The sequence below is a fragment of the Eschrichtius robustus genome, chromosome 11 (assembly GCF_028021215.1).
Source record: "Eschrichtius robustus isolate mEscRob2 chromosome 11, mEscRob2.pri, whole genome shotgun sequence".
Classification (NCBI taxonomy): domain Eukaryota; kingdom Metazoa; phylum Chordata; class Mammalia; order Artiodactyla; family Eschrichtiidae; genus Eschrichtius; species Eschrichtius robustus.
This window is the reverse complement of record NC_090834.1, coordinates 70,983,420-71,000,512: the sequence shown is the minus strand read 5'-3', so window position 1 is coordinate 71,000,512 and position 17,093 is coordinate 70,983,420. Positions and strand designations below refer to the sequence as shown.

The 17,093-nt window shown below is 46.8% G+C and overlaps 1 protein-coding gene across 7 annotated transcripts in view; it reads right to left on the bottom strand.

Annotated features, from left to right (window-relative positions):
• Positions 1–17,093, bottom strand: part of BMAL1 (basic helix-loop-helix ARNT like 1) — a 104,224-nt gene that overhangs the window by 16,678 nt on the left and 70,453 nt on the right. For 4 of the 7 annotated variants that reach the window (XM_068554836.1, XM_068554840.1, XM_068554839.1 and 1 more), the window contains 9 exons: positions 16,238–16,361; positions 15,041–15,264; positions 12,743–12,781; positions 12,405–12,446; positions 10,896–11,053; positions 9,060–9,139; positions 4,100–4,192; positions 2,864–2,981; positions 202–351 (listed from right to left, as the gene is read on the bottom strand). In XM_068554836.1, coding sequence (XP_068410937.1) covers positions 202–351; positions 2,864–2,981; positions 4,100–4,192; positions 9,060–9,139; positions 10,896–11,053; positions 12,405–12,446; positions 12,743–12,781; positions 15,041–15,180 — 820 coding nt within the window. In that variant the 5' untranslated portion in view covers positions 15,181–15,264; positions 16,238–16,361. Of the gene's footprint in view, positions 1–201; positions 352–2,863; positions 2,982–4,099; positions 4,193–9,059; positions 9,140–10,895; positions 11,054–12,404; positions 12,447–12,742; positions 12,782–14,188; positions 14,293–15,040; positions 15,265–16,237; positions 16,362–17,093 lie in introns of those variants that run through there. The other 3 variants (XM_068554837.1, XM_068554841.1, XM_068554842.1) reach the window with 3 other exon arrangements.

The following is a 17,093-nucleotide window of genomic DNA, read 5'->3' as shown; positions in this document are numbered from 1 at the left end:
CTTAAACAGAGGAAGCCTTCCCACAGATCTCTGTCATCGTGACACCATCAGGGCTTTCCAGCTCCCCCCTGCTCCCCAGCCGCCCCCACTGAAGGGGGGCTAGTGAGGTCCTGGCTGCAATCCTGGGACCCGCTGCTCTGAGCCCACCCCCTGCTGAGCGCTCCACCTGTGATAGGATTTAAAGAACTGTTAAGTGGTTACCTTTTTTCTTTGAGCAGGTGGAGGGGAAATCCTTGTCTTCAACCTTTACGGAAGGCCTGTTACACTTCATCCTACAGAAGAAAGAACGCCGTGCTCCAGAACATAATCGAGATGGCCCAGGGGTTATATCTGTTTTAACTGGAAGTCCAGCTGCAAATCAATACACAAAATGTGATAAACTGAGGGTAGTGTTGTCTGTCAGGAGGGGGAGTGTGCCCTTGAAGAAAGTCTTTTCTTTCCTGCCTCCCTGTTCTGTAACAATGACGTGACAATAACCCTTCTCCTCAGTCTAGGCCTTAACAGATGCTATGTGGACAGGGGCGCTGTCAACCCGGAATGCTTACAGATCACGAAGAATGCAGCGACCGATGAATGGACTAGGTGCTCCAGGGAATAAAGAAATACACACAGGGCTCCCGTCCAGCAGGAGTGGACGGCTGAGAAGGGGAAATGGAAGTTCACCAGGAAAAGACTAATGATAACACAACGTGACGTATGAGTGATCAGTGCCAAGTAAATGGCAGAAAAAATCAGTGTTTCCCAGAGGCGGAAGCATGTGGGCTGGGACTTGGAGGATGGGCAAGACCTGGATACTGGAATGGAAAGGAGGCAGCAGGACTGCCTTAAGTTCTCAACCTTGGCTGGACGCCAGAACCCCCAGATGCTTCATCAACCTGCAGATTCTGGGACCCCATTCTAGATCTGTGCTTCCCAGTGCGGTAGCCACTAGCTACACGCAGCTATTGAGAACTTGAAATTGGAGGTGTGCTGTATGTGTGAATAAAAATAGGATTTCAAAGACTTAGTACCAAAAAAAATGTAAAAGACTTCATTTTGGATTTAGTGTTAAATAAAATACAGTATTAAAGATAATTCTGCATTTATTTTCAGTTTTTTAAACGTAGCTACCAGAAAATTTTAAATCATATAAATTTCACATATAAATTGGCTCCTATCTGTGGTCTGAATTATGGTTCTGGACCAACTGAATTAGAATCTCTGGAGAAAAAGCATGACTGTTGATCCTGATAGAAACATGGGCTACTTGTTGGTGCAGAAGCCGGGGCTGCAGATCACGTCTGGGGGGAACAAGTGCCCACTGCCCGCCGCAGGAGCAGCCATCACAGGAATGGCTACTGCCGGGGGCTCCTCCTGGGTCTCCCTGCTCTCACCTACCTCCCGCACTGCTGCCTCAGTGATCCTCCCCGAATGCCAATCTGAGCCTGCCCTGCCTGGTTCACAGCCCTTCACTGTGTCCCCACAGATGGAAAGGTCTTCGTGGTCCAGCCCTCTCCCTCCCCCGCATGTTCTGTTCCAGTGGCACTAGCAGTCCACAGCACCGCACGTCTGCAGCCATCCACAAATCATTTCCTCTGCTCCTTTCCTCCCTTCATCATTTGGCAAACATTAATTCATCTTTTCAAACCCACCTGGAGCTGTCACCTGCTCCGTGATGCCTGTACCCACGCCCACGTGAGAATTAATCATCGTTCTCTATGCCTGGTACTACATCTATGGCTGCACCTATTATGAATGGTGCTGTCTCCTTGTCTCCCTGACTACATGGTAAGAGCTTTAGAGGCAAGGACCAAACAGCATTCATCTTTCTCTTCTGAGGTCACTAAAAAAATTGCAGGACCAGACTATAAAGGGCAACAGGTACCAGGGACTGCATTGTACTTACAGGAAGAAGAGGAGTGCCTTAGTGAAAAGGATGATTTAAAGGAGATTCCTCTGGTGGTTATTTCCTTCCAGAGATTACAATGGAGAGCTTGGAAGCAAGAAACTAGTTAGGCTATGATGGCACTGGGCCAAGGTGAATACCACGTTGTGCTTACTCTGTGCTGGAAACTATGTACTCCGTTATTAGCATATTAAATCCTCACAACAACTCGATGAAATAGGTAACATTTTGCAGATAAGGAAGCTGAGGCACAGAGAGGTTAAGTAACTTGCTCAAGATCACACAGCTAGTAAAGGGTGGAGCCAAGATGCGAGCCCTGCATTTGACTCCAGAGTCCGTGCTCTTAACTGCTGGAGTGCACAGCACCCCCATGGGGCTGAAGGAGAAGAGAGCCTCTGTGGCCTCACACAGGAGGCAGGGAGCGGGTGCAGGAGCAGGAAGCTGGGGGAGAACGCGAGTGGTGGCTCCACTGCTGCAAGAAGGAAGCAGGGAGGCGGGCGGCGGGGCGGGGCATCTAATGAGGAACCATTTTGGTCAAAGAAGCGTCATATTTACACTTGAAGTTTTCTTACTTTCATCTTATCAGGCTGCATGAGTGCAACTCAGATAAATAGAGGTGATTTTTTCAGGGGGAACAAATCAAACTGATGTGAACCCTTTTAACTCAGGAACATACAACTTGGAATTTCTAGATTCTGAAAAAAAAAATGACTAAAAATCAGAAAGAATCAAATGAAAGTAGCTGTTTTTTCCTCTCACGAGTTTGGACATTGAATTTTTTTCTTCTTTATGTAAAACAAAAGAGAAACAAACACAAAGTAACATAAACAATCCCACTTAGCCAAAGACAGCACCTGGGACCCAGATAAAGGGCAGAGAGGTAAGAACCCAGAGGCTGAGGTCCGCACACACTGTTCAGCCCGGCGCTCAGCCGTCTGGGCAGGCAGCTGAGGAAGCAGTGGCGGATCCCAAACTCACTTTTTGCATCTATGAGCCGCTCCCGGGGTGCAGTGTCAGAGGAGGAGAGCTGCTCCTTGACTTTGGCGATATCTTTAGGATGCAGGTAGTCAAATAAACTCTGACCAATCAGATCATTCTGTGGGAATGTATCACCAAAAAGGACAAGTCAACGGCATGTGGAACATAAATTAACCAACAAGGGCTTGGCCTTTACTCTGCATTTTTAAGCACGAGAATTTCAAATATTTCATGTGTTAACATGTACACAGGTCCAGTCACTTTGCCTAGATATAGACACAATGAATGAGGCACCGGGAGTGTGGTTTTGATAAGACACGGAGGAAAAAGGGCTCAACCACATACATAAAGAGTTCATGCTCCTCTAAGGCAAAAGTCTTTCAGTATGTATTCCTTTTCATTTATTTCTGAGGCCCACACATTCCCTTCTAAGACCTCAGAGGGAGGAATTTAGGGCGTGGGCTCTGGCTCTAGCTCCATTAAACCTCTGTTCTTAAACAAGTTGTGTCATACTATTCGCCTCACTAGCCTAATTGTTAGCAGAGATAAAAATAACTTCTTCCATAGCTTTGCTCTAAGACTAAAAAGAGCAAAACACCTTGGAAACATTAAATTTACATTCATTCTAATTTATATAAATGTTATTTTGATTCTGCTTTACTAAGTTTCCATGCAAACACCAGCATGTGAATGAGTGAATGAATGAAAAAAACGAGTAAAAACTCTAGGGACAAAATAGGTGAAAAGCTCTGTTCTACAAGCGTTTATAAATGGTTATCTTATATGATCCTACAAACGGTCATAGATTGTATGGATTATTACAATCATTTTTTTAGAGGACGCTGAGGTTCAACAGAGCTAATAAGTGACATATCCTTGTAAACACAGTATGGGTGGATTCCCATTTTTCTTATTCCCTGGTATTGTATTGTCTGCCTACCTGTCTTCCTTGTCAGACAGCCCCTTGCCCCCTCTACCCCTACACTGTGGGCTATTTATCTTGCAGCAGTGAGAAAGTTACAATGCTGATAAGGTCGAACTTCCCAGTGGGGGAAGCACATTAAAGGAAGTCTTCTAAGTTTATATTCATTTCTGTGTAAAGAATTTTCTGGACGAAGGATGGGGTGGGGGAATATATAAGCGTTTCACATGTCACTTGTCCACCATAATCATTCTGAGAAGTGGGGTGACCTTTCTGGCTGCCGTGAGGCTGCCCGCCGCCAGCAGGAGCAGTACCTGGCTGTAGTTGAGGATCTTGAAGACAGACTCTGACACAAAGAGGATCTTCCCTCGGTCACATCCTACGACAAACAAAAATCCATCTGCTGCCTAATCAGGAGAAATGGATAATCAATTTATCACACTTCAGGAAACATGATTTATAGTCACTCTGATAGCAAATAAGGATTGTTTTTCTAAGTATCCAAAGCACAGGACTGCAGTCATTGACAGGTTCACAGGTATCCTGAGAACAGGATGTTCAGAACAAATGCCTTCCCAGAATAGTAAGATTCTCTCCAAGGCAGATAGATACACATGTATTATCTAATGATTACAGGGGAAAGTCCCATTAGAGTAAGTTCTGTTTCAAAGCAGAACTCAGCTAAAGAATTTTCCTTTGATTGCATGAAGGTCCAGAGAAATCCATTTCATTGCTCTAAGTATAACGATGCTGTAATATCATAGAATCTGAGAGTGGAAGGAAACTTTAGGATCAGAAACCCCCTGGTCTAAGATCGCAGCCTCCAACTGTCCTCAACTCGAACACCTCCATTTCCAGGGGGCTCTCGGGAACAGTGGTTCTCAACATTTGAAGTGGGGTTTGCTTTTGGTTTTTTATGCTGATGGTCTGGAATGGGGCTAGATCACCGGTATGATTATTACCCCCTCCCCATCCCACCCTTACCCCCACCCCATCCCACCCTTACCCTCACCCCAAAGTGATTCTAACGTACACAGGCTCGAGAAGTACTGCTCTCAAGTATTATCCCTTGACCCAGGGCTGGGCTGTTTGTATCCTAAATGATACAAGAAAAGAAAAGCAAAAATTTCCCCTGACTTTCTTTTCACCTCTTCTTCACTTTAAATACAGCTAAAAATCCAAAGGGCCAGTAAAGATAGGTGTGGAGACAGGACAGTATTTGTTGGATGGACTGAAGCAGGTAAATACCAAAGCTACGGTACCTGAGAGCTTAGGATGTTTTGTGCATGTGTGACTGAATCCTATCCACGACTTTCCAGGCGGGCAACCACCCAACTCCCGTTGGGGCCTTGCCGGTGCCGGGGAGGGCACTCCGCTCTCTACCATGCACTTGCTCCATATTCAGCTGCCACGGTCTAAATCACAGTGCATCATTATCTTGTGTTATTTGCCGGGCCGCAGTCTGTCCTTTGGAAGAATCTAGAGAACCTACTCCCTTTTCCACAAAAGGGCCTTCGGGATGCAGTTTAATTCAAAGAACTAGGAAATGAATTCATGTGCCAGAAGGTAACAGAATGATACATGCACTTGTGCTGGGATAAAAGAAGTGCGTAAAAGGGGAACAGATTCACTATTGCTGTGAGAGGGCTTGGCAGGCTGTCCTGCCAGAAGGCAGCTGGGGATGATCCTTTCCTAAGTTAGGTCTCTGAGCTGGCCCAGGGGCGAGGGGTGACAGTGAGGGGGAAGCGACTTCCCAAGCACCATCTGCTGGGAGCCTCATTCTGTCAAAAAAGAGGGTATTAATAACCTCCTCACTTGCCTCGCAGACAATCTTATATCTAACGAGAGAAGTGAGTATTTTGAGGCTTTTCATTAATGAAGTGATGTGGCACAAAAGGTGCCTGGGAAGAAGGTGCCCGTGACATCCTGGAAGAAATGCTGGGCAGAGTCAGGCCCAAACTGGTGACACGAGTGCAGTGGATTTCAACACATGCAGGGGAGGGAGGGGAGGTTCCAGAGGCTGGTGAATACGGTCAGCGCAGGGGAGGCACAAAACATTCCGACACCGCTTTACTCGGGCAGATAAACACCAGCAGGTGAAGGAGCCGGGGCTGAGGGGACAGCCAGAGAGCAGAGGGGTGAGAACACGAGCGCCACGGGGCCCAGGAAGACCAGGGCAGGCTCGCCCTCAGGGAAGACAGTGTTAAGTTAATGAATGACACGGAGCCCAAGCAGCTGCCCCGTTTTCAAAACTCGGGACATACAGGATTCAGACACTATAAACTGATCAGGTTCACTGCTCCTTGACACACCGGTTATTAAAGATATTTTGAAAGCACTTAGTAAAGAATGCTATTAGTCAGATTTGCACTGGTAAGGAAAAGTGGAAGTCCAGTTCCTGCTGCCAAACTGTTCAAACATCATCTGAGTGGACCCTGCCATCTGTTAAAGCAAATTCCCAAGAACTGGGCACCTGGAAGCGGCAAGGAATCAGACAGTACTTCACAGCCACTGAGATGAGCCAGAGATGTGAGAAAAGTTCCATCAGGGAAGACAAATCACCACTGACGTTGTCTGAGAGAGAAGAGCAGAAAAGGCAAGCCCAAGATAAAGTACTTAGCTTGGATAGCATTAAAACCCTTATTCCAGACCCTGATAAGTGTGGGCGTCTAATAGGAAATCATTCAGAAAAGCACCAACAAGACAATTATTAAGCACTCGTCATCACAAAAAGAGTTGGTTTTATACATATACACACATATATTTTTTTTTCTTTAAAAACACTAAATTTGGACTTCCCTCATGGTGCAGTGGTCGAGAATCTGCCAATGCAGGGGACACGGGTTCGAGCCCTGGTCTGGGAAGATCCCACATGCCGCGGAGCAACTAGGTCCGTGCGCCACAACTACCGAGCCTGCGCTCTAGAGCTCGTGAGCCACAGCTGCTGAGCCCGTGTGCCACAACTGCTGAAGCCCCCGTGCCTAGAGCCCACGTTCCACAACAAGAGAAGCCACCACAATGAGAAGCCCGCGCACCGCAACGAAGAGTAGCCCCCGCTCGCCGCAACTAGAGAAAGCCCACGCCCAACAACGAAGACCCAACACAGTCAAAAAAATAAAATAAAATAAAATAAAAATTTAAAAAGTACCAAATTATCAGTATGGCAATTAGGACCAGCTACATAATCTGTAGGGCCCAGTACAAAAGGAAAATGCAGGGACCCTTGTTCTCAAATACAGTTTTCAAGATGGCGACAGCAGAGCATTAAACCAAGTGCCAGGCCCTGTGTGACTGCGCAGGTTGCATGCCCGTGAAGCCGGCCCCCGTGGTCTCTCTGGAGATGCTGCAGATATAGTTTACATCTTAACTCCAGCAAGTCCTCCCTGAGAACAAGGACATCTTTATGAAAAGGATGGAGAGGTGAGGGCAGAGTTGGGTCTTCCGAGCGTGCCTTGAGAGGTAACCAAATGACCATCGCCAACTTCCTGAGAAGCCTTGGTCCCGCCCTACAGTGTTTATCAGTGATTGGACGTTTGTAGGACAGGGCCATGCATAACCAGTAAGTACTAAAATGTTTGCTGAATTAGTTAATGAATGAAAATGGAAGACAGAAGACATACCTATCCAAGCTACAAATCACATGAAGCTCTGAAGGATCGCTAATGATAAGCTGGAACATGGGACTATCCAATAAATAGATATTTATTGGATAGATGAAAGAGAAGTTCAAAAACACTGCACCTACGCACGATGGAAAAAACCTGGCCTAACAATAATTCACGTACAAGAGAGCCGGGGAGGGCCACTATTACAGCTACCGCAGATGTGGCACTAATAAGATGGCTTCTACTGCAAGGGAGGCTACCAGGCGATCCAACCCCAGGCCAACCAGGCCACAGCTGGAGTTCCATACTGGGTTGTGGCAGCCACTCCTGGAGGGAAATCTAGCAGACGGATGCGGTTCTGGAAAGTATGTGTGGCAACCACTGCTCCCGACCCCCTTCTCTCGTGCCTGCGTCTACGATACTTGTTCTGCAACATGCCTTGCAGCTATGGGGGACCAGGTGACATCTTCTGGATAAGCTGAAGTCCACTATTGTGCTTCCAGGAAGGTGCATCCTTTCTTGGTACAAAAGACAGCTGGCCTGGAGCCTCCCTTGCCCTTTTTCTGGCTGATCAGCTACTGAGAGCTGGCACAGGCTGTCTCACGCCAATAAGGCAACAAGCTGCATGCTAGCTCAGCAGGGTTGTGTGAGAGGACAGAAAGAGCCTGGTTCCTGCTGACCTCACTGAACCTCTAACACGAGCCCCTCACAGCCTACCCCAGGACTGGCTATGCTGGAGAAACAAAGCCTTGTTTATTCATCACGTCTTCTGTTCCTTGCAGTTAATACAGCACGCCACGAGGGGATGGACAGAGTCTATTGGAATGAGCAGGCAGGCCAGGCTTACAGAGGGCCTGAAGCCAGAGTGAGCTGAAAATGGGTAGCGAAGATGCAAACATCCAGTTGGACTAGCCTCTGTGCCCGGGCTTTGCAAACTTCTGCTCAGAGAAGCGAGGTCAGCCCTGGCTGTGGCGAGATGGGGCAGGCATCTTTGCCTTAAGTTAGGCTTCTCTGTTTCTCTTTTCACAGTTTGCAAGAGGACATGTTTCTGAATTCGGTGTCTCTCCCTTCAATTTCCAAGTGAATCTCGCTCTACCCAGAGCAGAGCTGATTCCGCACAGAAGCCAGGTTCCCGCAGTGCCACCTCAGCTGCCTCTCTGCAGAGTCTGGCAGGAGAAAGTGAGCACTGCAGTCAAGCAGGGGAAAGCATCGCCTCCTCCACTTATTTTCCTCCTCGGGCCATGGTGTCTTCGGAAGCCGGTTGTTTTGATGGAATTTTGGTATAAAGATTTAGGTGGCTGTTTTTGTGCTAGTGGTTAAGTGATGAGAGAAATTCTCAGTTGCTCTCACTTTCAGTCCCTTTCTAAAATCTTCCTATTCAGGAAGGGGATTCTTCATTACCGCCTATTTTAACAAAATCCTGCTCTCCTGATTTGAAGTCCCAGTAGCGTAGACCTTCAATTTTTGCTTTAGCAAGGGTAGAAGAGGAGGGTCTCAGGGAAGAGATGTGAAGCCTGTTCAAACAGTAAGAACAAGGTGGAGACCCCAAAAGAGGAAGTGAGCCTAAGCAAGTTCGGGGTTGAGACATCAAATTCCCACACGCTGGTACTTAACTCTGAAATTTGTAAAAATAAATGTTGTGTAAAACAATCCCATAATTGCAACATACCCTGAGAATAAGGTGTTTCAATTCATCATCTGATAGAAAAGTCGGTTTGTAGTTTGCTTCTGTGTATGGATTGGTGGCACCTTACAGGGGAAAAAAGAGAAAGCGTTGGAACACTGTATTTTCAGATGTCTCATTCCATTCGACTGCCTCAAACCTTCCAGATGCGGCCTACTCCTTACCCACTTGGGATCTAAATTTTGTCTTCTTTTTCCTTAACGGAGACAGGGCTAGATCTGACTTTGGACAGGAGCCTCTAATGCCAAAGAGAATTCCACCGAAAAGCAAACACTGTTGCCCACAGGAGACTTAGCAAGCTTGCTTTTGTCACTATAGTGAAAATCAGGAGCTGACACGAGTTAAAAAACTGCTTCTAAGAGAGAAGGCAGCTCTAGAAGCAAACTGGTAGAGACTCCTGGGAGGTTCCCTCCTCCCAAGATCTGTATTAAATGGGTTGTCTAGCAGTTGCTCAAATCTCCACTCTAAATGTTCTTGGGAAATCATCCAGACTGCCAGGCCCAGAGTAAACACCCTGTAGAAGGCATTTACTGAGAGCTCCTCTTCACCAGGGTTGAATTAAATGAGCTTGGCAACCCGGAGAAATGCATTTCTTCAGTAAGTGCAACTCGAGCTCCCAGGACTGAAAGGCACAAGACTTATGTTTAAAAGGCTGTCAATCTGGCATCTTTCAGGAGAATAACTTAGAGAAAAATGCCAGCAGGAAATGACTTGGAATCTGCAGAATGGTTAGTAAAAGAGTGAAGAAGTAAAATGAAACGGTCCATAACAATTCCAAGTACCACCGGGAAGGAGGGAAACAGAGAACGTGTCCTGACTTTCATATCAACCAACAAGGCACATATTACTGACCTGCGTCCCTGCTTTTTAGGGTAACTTGAGCTCTGCCACTCTTTTCCTTCCAACGTAACAAATTAGTTATAATGATTTAATCTCTATCTTCACTAAAATGAATTTTAAAATGCCATTCTCCGGGCAAAGGATACAACATTTATATTTTTGAATAATGATTAAAAGTCAGACAAAACCAGCTACTCCTTATTTCTGGTGGCTTTGTAGAAATATAAAAGACGTAATTCTTTTACCACTCAGGTCAGAGATCTGAGTGAGCGCCCACTTTCCAGTTTCCTCAAATAGTCCAAGACTAGCTGTGGAAAATTCCAGGAACCGTAGTCACTAAAATGCCTGATACAGTTCAGATTTCTCCTGCGGTGTGGATAAGTCACTTCCACGTTTCTGCCTCTGTTTTCTCACCCTCCCCGCACTCAGAAAAGAAGGAAAACACTGCTTCCCTCAGAAAGAGTTGATCTGGTTTGGGAAAATTCCAGGAAGATGAAAATATCATCAGTGTTCATTCCTGACAATAAAACGCAGCAAGTCCCACCAACCAGTGACTCACTCTTCAAAAGGAACCATGATGAATTTTCCTCTTCAAAACTGAAACTGACTTTCCTGTGTCACTAAGGGCACCTACATTTCTGATGTATATCATGGTATGGGTGGGGTCCAGGCACCACGTATGCACAAGCTGGGACTTCAGCAGTGTCCTCTCGGATATGTATGTGCATATACACATGCACAGGACATAGCCTCCACCCTCTGGAGATGTAGGGCAGCAAAACTGCATCTTGATACACACAGAAGCTCAATAATCGTTTCATTTGGCATCAGGTCTACCGCTGAAAATGACAGGCATATTACTCAAGGCTACACATTTGCAAGTGATAAACACCTGTCCCTAAGGGGACTCGGGAACATTCTAGGTAAGGGTGGTAACATTTGTGAGCAAGGGCATAAAGGACAATAAAGCCGGGATCTCACCTCGTAATGTTTTCATGTGCTGAACAGCCATCCTCAGCACAGTAAGTTTATCTAATTTCCTGGACATCGCGTTGCACGTTGGTACCAAAGAAGCCAGTTCATCAATAAAACTGTTCATTTTATCCCGACGCCTCTTTTCAATCTGGCTGTGAGCTTCCCTGAACAACAATATGAAAAATGATTTCTGTAAAATGTAACAGAGCATCAAGGAAACGAAGAAAATAAATTATAGCTGTTTTCAATATTCATCTGTCAAGGCAAATTTAGAATCTGCAGAATGTTTCAAACTAGGTTTTCCTACTAAGTCACCAAAAAAAGTGGGCTCACTGCCAGGTCAGTATTAGGTTTTTTTATGCTCACTTCATCCTTAGAATTGAGAAATATTACAAAAACTGTCTTTTCAGAGTAAACTGAGCTGTTAATTTCTCATTTCTCTTCCTCTCAGCCCTGATAAAGTTGGATTTTAAGACGGGGGTGAAGGAAAGAAGGGAGGTGGAGGATTCAAAGGGCAAAACATCCAGAACAGACATCTGTGGGGGCACCGCGCTGAGCTGTCTCTGAGGTTTGTGGGGAGCCTGCTGTGTGGCTTGTCGGAGGCCGACTGATTGAGACACCAGGTAACTAACGCTGCCGTCCTTGGATCGGCCGTGACCCCACCTAGACGCAGCACTTGCTGCATCTGTCCCCAAGAGTTTCCACTGAGGAATGTCCCATGCCTTCCTCCCTGGAGTTGCTGCCCGCCGAGTCAGAGTGACACTTCCATGGGCACACACTCCCTCCCTGACTGGTTTGCACCTGTCATTTGTGACTGTCCCCTTAAAGAGGTGTGTCAACAGTGGAAACGTAGTTTGCTGCCACTGCCATAGCAACAGAACCGTGGGATCTCTCGCCAAAGCTGGTCCATGAGGGAAAAGCCAGAAGTGTCGGGTCAAATTCTGCAGCCCCTGGTTCTGTGTCACAATACAGACTCAAATGGCCCTGGGGCTACTGGCAGGAGAGCTCAGGATCCGCATGGCAAGGAGTCGCAGGCATGGGTGGAAGCAGGAAGGACGGAGTTAGAGAATCTCCTTGAGGGAGCAGGGCATCCCCAGGTCTGGCCTTCAACTGCACTTTGCAGAGCAATAAGGGCGCTTTCAGAGGCTTGGGACAGCCCGGGGAACTGAGTCACTGAGCCAGGTCTCCCTGAAGGGCCCTAAGTCAGGAAGGAGTAACCTGCTGAAGACAGAGAAAACCTTTAGCCTTGATTTATCTTCTGCTCCCTCCGAAGTCCCCTTCAGGTTAATTGTGCTTAGACAGCAAAGAGTGAAGGCAGCTCAGCCTGGAGGGATGGAGGGAGGGGCAGAAGGCCACATCAAGCCCGGGCCCCCCATCCCCTTCCTCCTTCCCTAAGGATGTAACAGTGTCGAAGACCGTCTGACAGACAAGGACCAGATATGCAGAGCCTCCTTGGCTACACACCAAGCAACCAAACCAGGACAGTTTATAGACAGAATGAAGGTCCAAGCTCACCTTGCATTTTTGATCCTTCCTTGGTGCTCTGTGTATTCTAACCTGGAAAAAAAAAAAAAAGAAGAAACACAATGCCCTGGAGATTGACAGCAGAGTTACACATCTGTTTTCTTCCCTGCCTTATCCCTGTCATCTCTACATGACACACAAGAGCTTTGGTTGTTGGCCACACCGTGGGTGGGGGGAGGGAGACAAGTTCAAGCCCATAGGCTCAAGGCCTCCTTGCTTATCCCTAATCAAGGACATGGATGGAACCTGCACCAAGTAACAGAATGTTTAATTATGCAAAGAAAATGGCTCTAAGGATGCTGAAGTCCAAATGACTAGATTCATGGTACCTTCCATGAGGGTCATCTTTGTCTGTGTCCATGCTTTCTCTGAGAAAACAAAAGAGAATGTGACCGTTAAGACATACAAAATAGCTTCTTATCATAATACAGAAGGCCTCATTTATCCAGAAACCAAGCAATTAGAAAGCTCAAATAGTCATAGTATTGACTCTTGATGTATAAAAGTAAAACAAACAAAACCAACTTGAACCTACTATAAAACCCAGACCAAACAAAAGTTATATATACCATCTCAATAGAGTTTGCGTGTTAACATATTTTTACCATATTGATTGTTTGAGAAAATTGGGAAGACATATGGCATTTATGGACACTCTTAGGTAACCAGAGTATCTGAGTAACTGTAACACCTCATTTCCCCCCCCCCATCATTCTGGATAAATGGGGTTCATTCATTTGCAAAACACATCAAGCATCAAATATACTATATATTTGGTGATGGTGGGTGAGGTGAGGAGAGGAAATCAAAGTACCCACGAAGAAGTACTGAGCAGAGCCCCAAGCCAGCTCTTCAAAGGCACTGCTACCCAATGCTCTGGTTCTCAGCTCAGCAGGAAACCCCGAGCCCTGAGGAACTGGGACAGAGGGAGGCATGGGGTTGGGGGCCATAGAGATTCCTGGGGCCACAGCAGGGATCTGCCTTCCTTGCATGGACTCCAGAATCCAGTTTTCACATCACCTTGTGGTTCAGTAGAAAACAGATTGAAATCCTCAGAGGAAGGAGTTCTAAATCCCCTGGGTCAGCTCACACCCTTCTCCAACCCCTAAATCACTCAGGAGGGCACTGACCACCATCTGGGCCTCCTCCTTTCTCCCGTAAGAAAGGAGGGATTATGGCCCTCCAAACAATGTCATCTCAAGGGCAAAAACAACTTTCTCAGGAGCACTGAGGCACGTCACGGGCATTCTAGAACGGTGGTTCCCAACCAAGAGCCCTCGATTTCCTCACGGGCAGAGACTTTCTCTAGCTAGTCCTGAAGTTCAGAAGAAAACCTACAGGCCACAGGGGAAAATGACAACTCTCTCTTCCCTTTTGTCTAGACTTGTATCTGCTCACTGAGGCAGATGATCATCTCAGGTGAAAAGAAGCTCTGCCCTTCAGGTATGAGTTTAGTACATTAAAATGATAAGAAAAGGATTATGGTTGCTTAATTAATAGGGTCTCCATGAATTACAGAAGACCTGCAAACTGGAGTCCATGCGGGAAACCTGAAAGTTCTGGATGGAGACAAGGTTGGAAACCACAGATCTAGATAGCAGAGGTCTTAGAACATGTCAAGTCCTCCATCGGCACTGGCCCAAGACAAAGGCTCCACAGAAAACATCTAGTTTCCCTGCTGGGGAGTTACTGCCATGGAAGAACACCCTCTCAGTCCTCACACCCACTCTCCATCCCCTAGGCGTCCACTCTCTTAATCATCTGGGATCACTTACATATTACTCATAGCATCTCCTAGTGGGCATCTGACCTCCAGCCACTGTGCTCCCCAAATTCGACCTGTGAACTTCAGCAGAAAGGACATCTGCTGTAGGGGGGATACCTCCTTGGAGATCTTCCCTCATTAAACAGAAGAAAACCTCTCAAATGGACATTTGGGCAAGACTCCACACAGTTGCCTCTACAAAACAAAACGTGCCTTTGGATGTTCTATGCTGACTTATTCCCTAGATGTTCGTACAGCTACAGAAGGGTTGACTATAAGTGTGAAAATTTACTTACTCAAAAGAAAAGCCATCAAGTCTAAAAAGAAAAGTACTATTTAATATAAGAGGAACACACTAATTTAAATAACGTTTAAGGACAATATCACTGTTCCTATACTGTTTCCAGAGATGACCTCTACTTATTCACTCCACAAACATTAAGTAAGCCATTGATGTCCTCCTAGAGAGAGGCCTTCAGGCAAAGCTCTTTTTGAAACCACTGAGTTTACATCCAGGGACTGAGCCATCTTGCTCAAAAGAGCAAAGGAAAATGAAGAAAGGGGTAAAATGTGGAACCTGGCTTTAAGGCTATTCTTGTTCCCTCGATGTGGAACAATCTGGGGACAGGAGCAGGGAGTAAACACCTCAGCAGTACTGGAAGCTCCCTCCTGCTTGCAATCCAGGGGGAAGATAAAGGGCAAAATCAACTACTGTGTGGCCACCTGGAGTTGGATCTTTCATTCCCACCCCTTTTCACAGAGAGGATCCCTTCTTCCAGGAGGGACAGTAGAGGCCCTAGATGTTCATGCCTGTGAGCCGACACCAAGTTTAGCGAGAGGAAGACGAGCCCAAAGGCCTTACTGGTAGTCCGTGGAGCTGCCCTTGCGTTTCCGGTTGCAATCCATGCCACCGGTGCCCAGGGGGCTGGAGAGGAGGTCGGTGGCGCCTGGGGACATGAAGTCGCTGATAGTTGAAGAAATGTCCATTCTCTGTTCGGCCATTGGAGTCTGGAATAGGTACAAGGAGGCACAGAGGCACGTTTATTTCTACGTGCTCTTCTAAGGTGGAGGACGACCAGGGTAGCTCTGTGGAAGGAAAGGGACTTGATTACAGCACCAACATCTCTGTCACCCAGCCAACTGGAACAGGGACCAGGTAGAACCGGAAGGAGCATCGTATTTACTCTAGGCGTTACTATAGGTAATTTAGGCTCACCCACTCGTTCTTCTTGTAGACACAAAGCTCAGAGAAACTGGGTGGCTTCTCCTAGATCCCCGTGCCAGGGCATGGAAGAACTAAACCAGAACCCAAGGCTCTAGAAGTTACAGCCCTGTGCTCCTCCCACCGAGGGGACCAAGTGTCCCAGATGTTCTGACAGTCCTAAATTAATCTTCTTCTAATCAAATCTAATCAATGAAATAAATATGATCTACTTGTTATCTTTGTATTTTTAAAAATTTATTTATTATTTTATTTATTTTTGGCTGTGTTGGGTCTTCGTTGCTGCGCGCAGGCTTTTTCTAGTTGCGGCGAGCGGGGGCTACTCTTCATTGTGGTGTGCGGGCTTCTGAACGCAGTGGCTTCTCTTGTTGCGGAGCACAGGCTCTAGGCGCGCGGGCTTCAGTAGTTGTGGCGCATGGGCTCAGTAATTGTGGTGCACGGGCTTAGTTGCTCCGCGGCATGTGGGATCTTCGCAGACCAGGGCTCGAACCCGTGTCTCCTGAATTGGCAGGCGGATTCTTAACCACTACGCCACCAGGGAAGCCCTATCTTTGTATTTTTATTACAAATTTTTATCAAAGTTGTAGGAAAGCAGAAAATATCCTTTCTCAGCCTATAAGTCCCACTTGGGAGTCAGGAAAAAATGGTCCCGCTCCATCACTGGCCCAGGCAAAGTCTGTCCTGTCCTCCCAAACTGTCCTTTTGTACTCAGGATTCCACTGCAAGGAAAACCTTGCATAATGAAGTGAAGACACTGCAAACACTTGCAAAACATTTTCAGAATTCGTATCTTAAAAGCGTAAAGTAAGTCAGCCCAAAGGAGAAACTGGCAAGTACCTTGCAAGGGACTCCAAGTGCAAACCCAGTTGAAGGTGGCCGTGCACTGCCCGCTGTCGGGGTCCAGCTCCAAGCGCCGTGACTGGGGCTGTCACTCCCGCTCTCTGGGCCCGAGTTTCCTCATCTGCAAAGTGAGAGGCAAGGGTGAGCCCCTGTTTTCACTGTCACTAGTGTGCCCACAGATTAGAGACCTGAGCCCTCCTGGTTAGGCGTGTGCTGCGTTTTCACTCTCACGACCGTTGCTGGAGTGAACATCTTTGTGTGCGTAGCTCTGCACATTTGAGCTATTATCTCTAAGAGTCGGACTGACAGGTCTAAAGGGGACACACATTGTATGTTTTGTTAAATGCTGAAACACTGTGCTCCAGAAAAGCACCAATAATTTACATCCCCAATAAGAGATCTTGTCAATCTGAAGGAAAAAAACGAAACCTCACTGTTTTTACTTGTAATTTAAAATTATTATGGATGGTGTTCCTATGTTTATATGGGCGTTTCTTGGTTTTCCTTTGTGCCCACTCATGTCCTATTTTCCTACCATACTGCCTCTAGGATCGATGGGCCTCCTAACTCACGCTCACCTGGGCACCTGAACTGGTGGGAGAAAAGCAAGCAACGATCCTTGACTCTTCTGCTCCATCTATTCTCCCACTCTGCTACCATACTTGCTCTTTCCTCCTCAAACCTCCAACATCTCCCCAGTCCTCATGCTTAGCTGGTAAGTCTGCTTCTACTTCACTGAGAAAAGAGGCCAGTGACCACTTCTACCAGCTACCTAGATGCTGCAGGCTAGGACCCCAGCCCCAAAGCATGCTGACCCCACCCTCTCTTACTAGTCCAGACCATCCACCCCAAT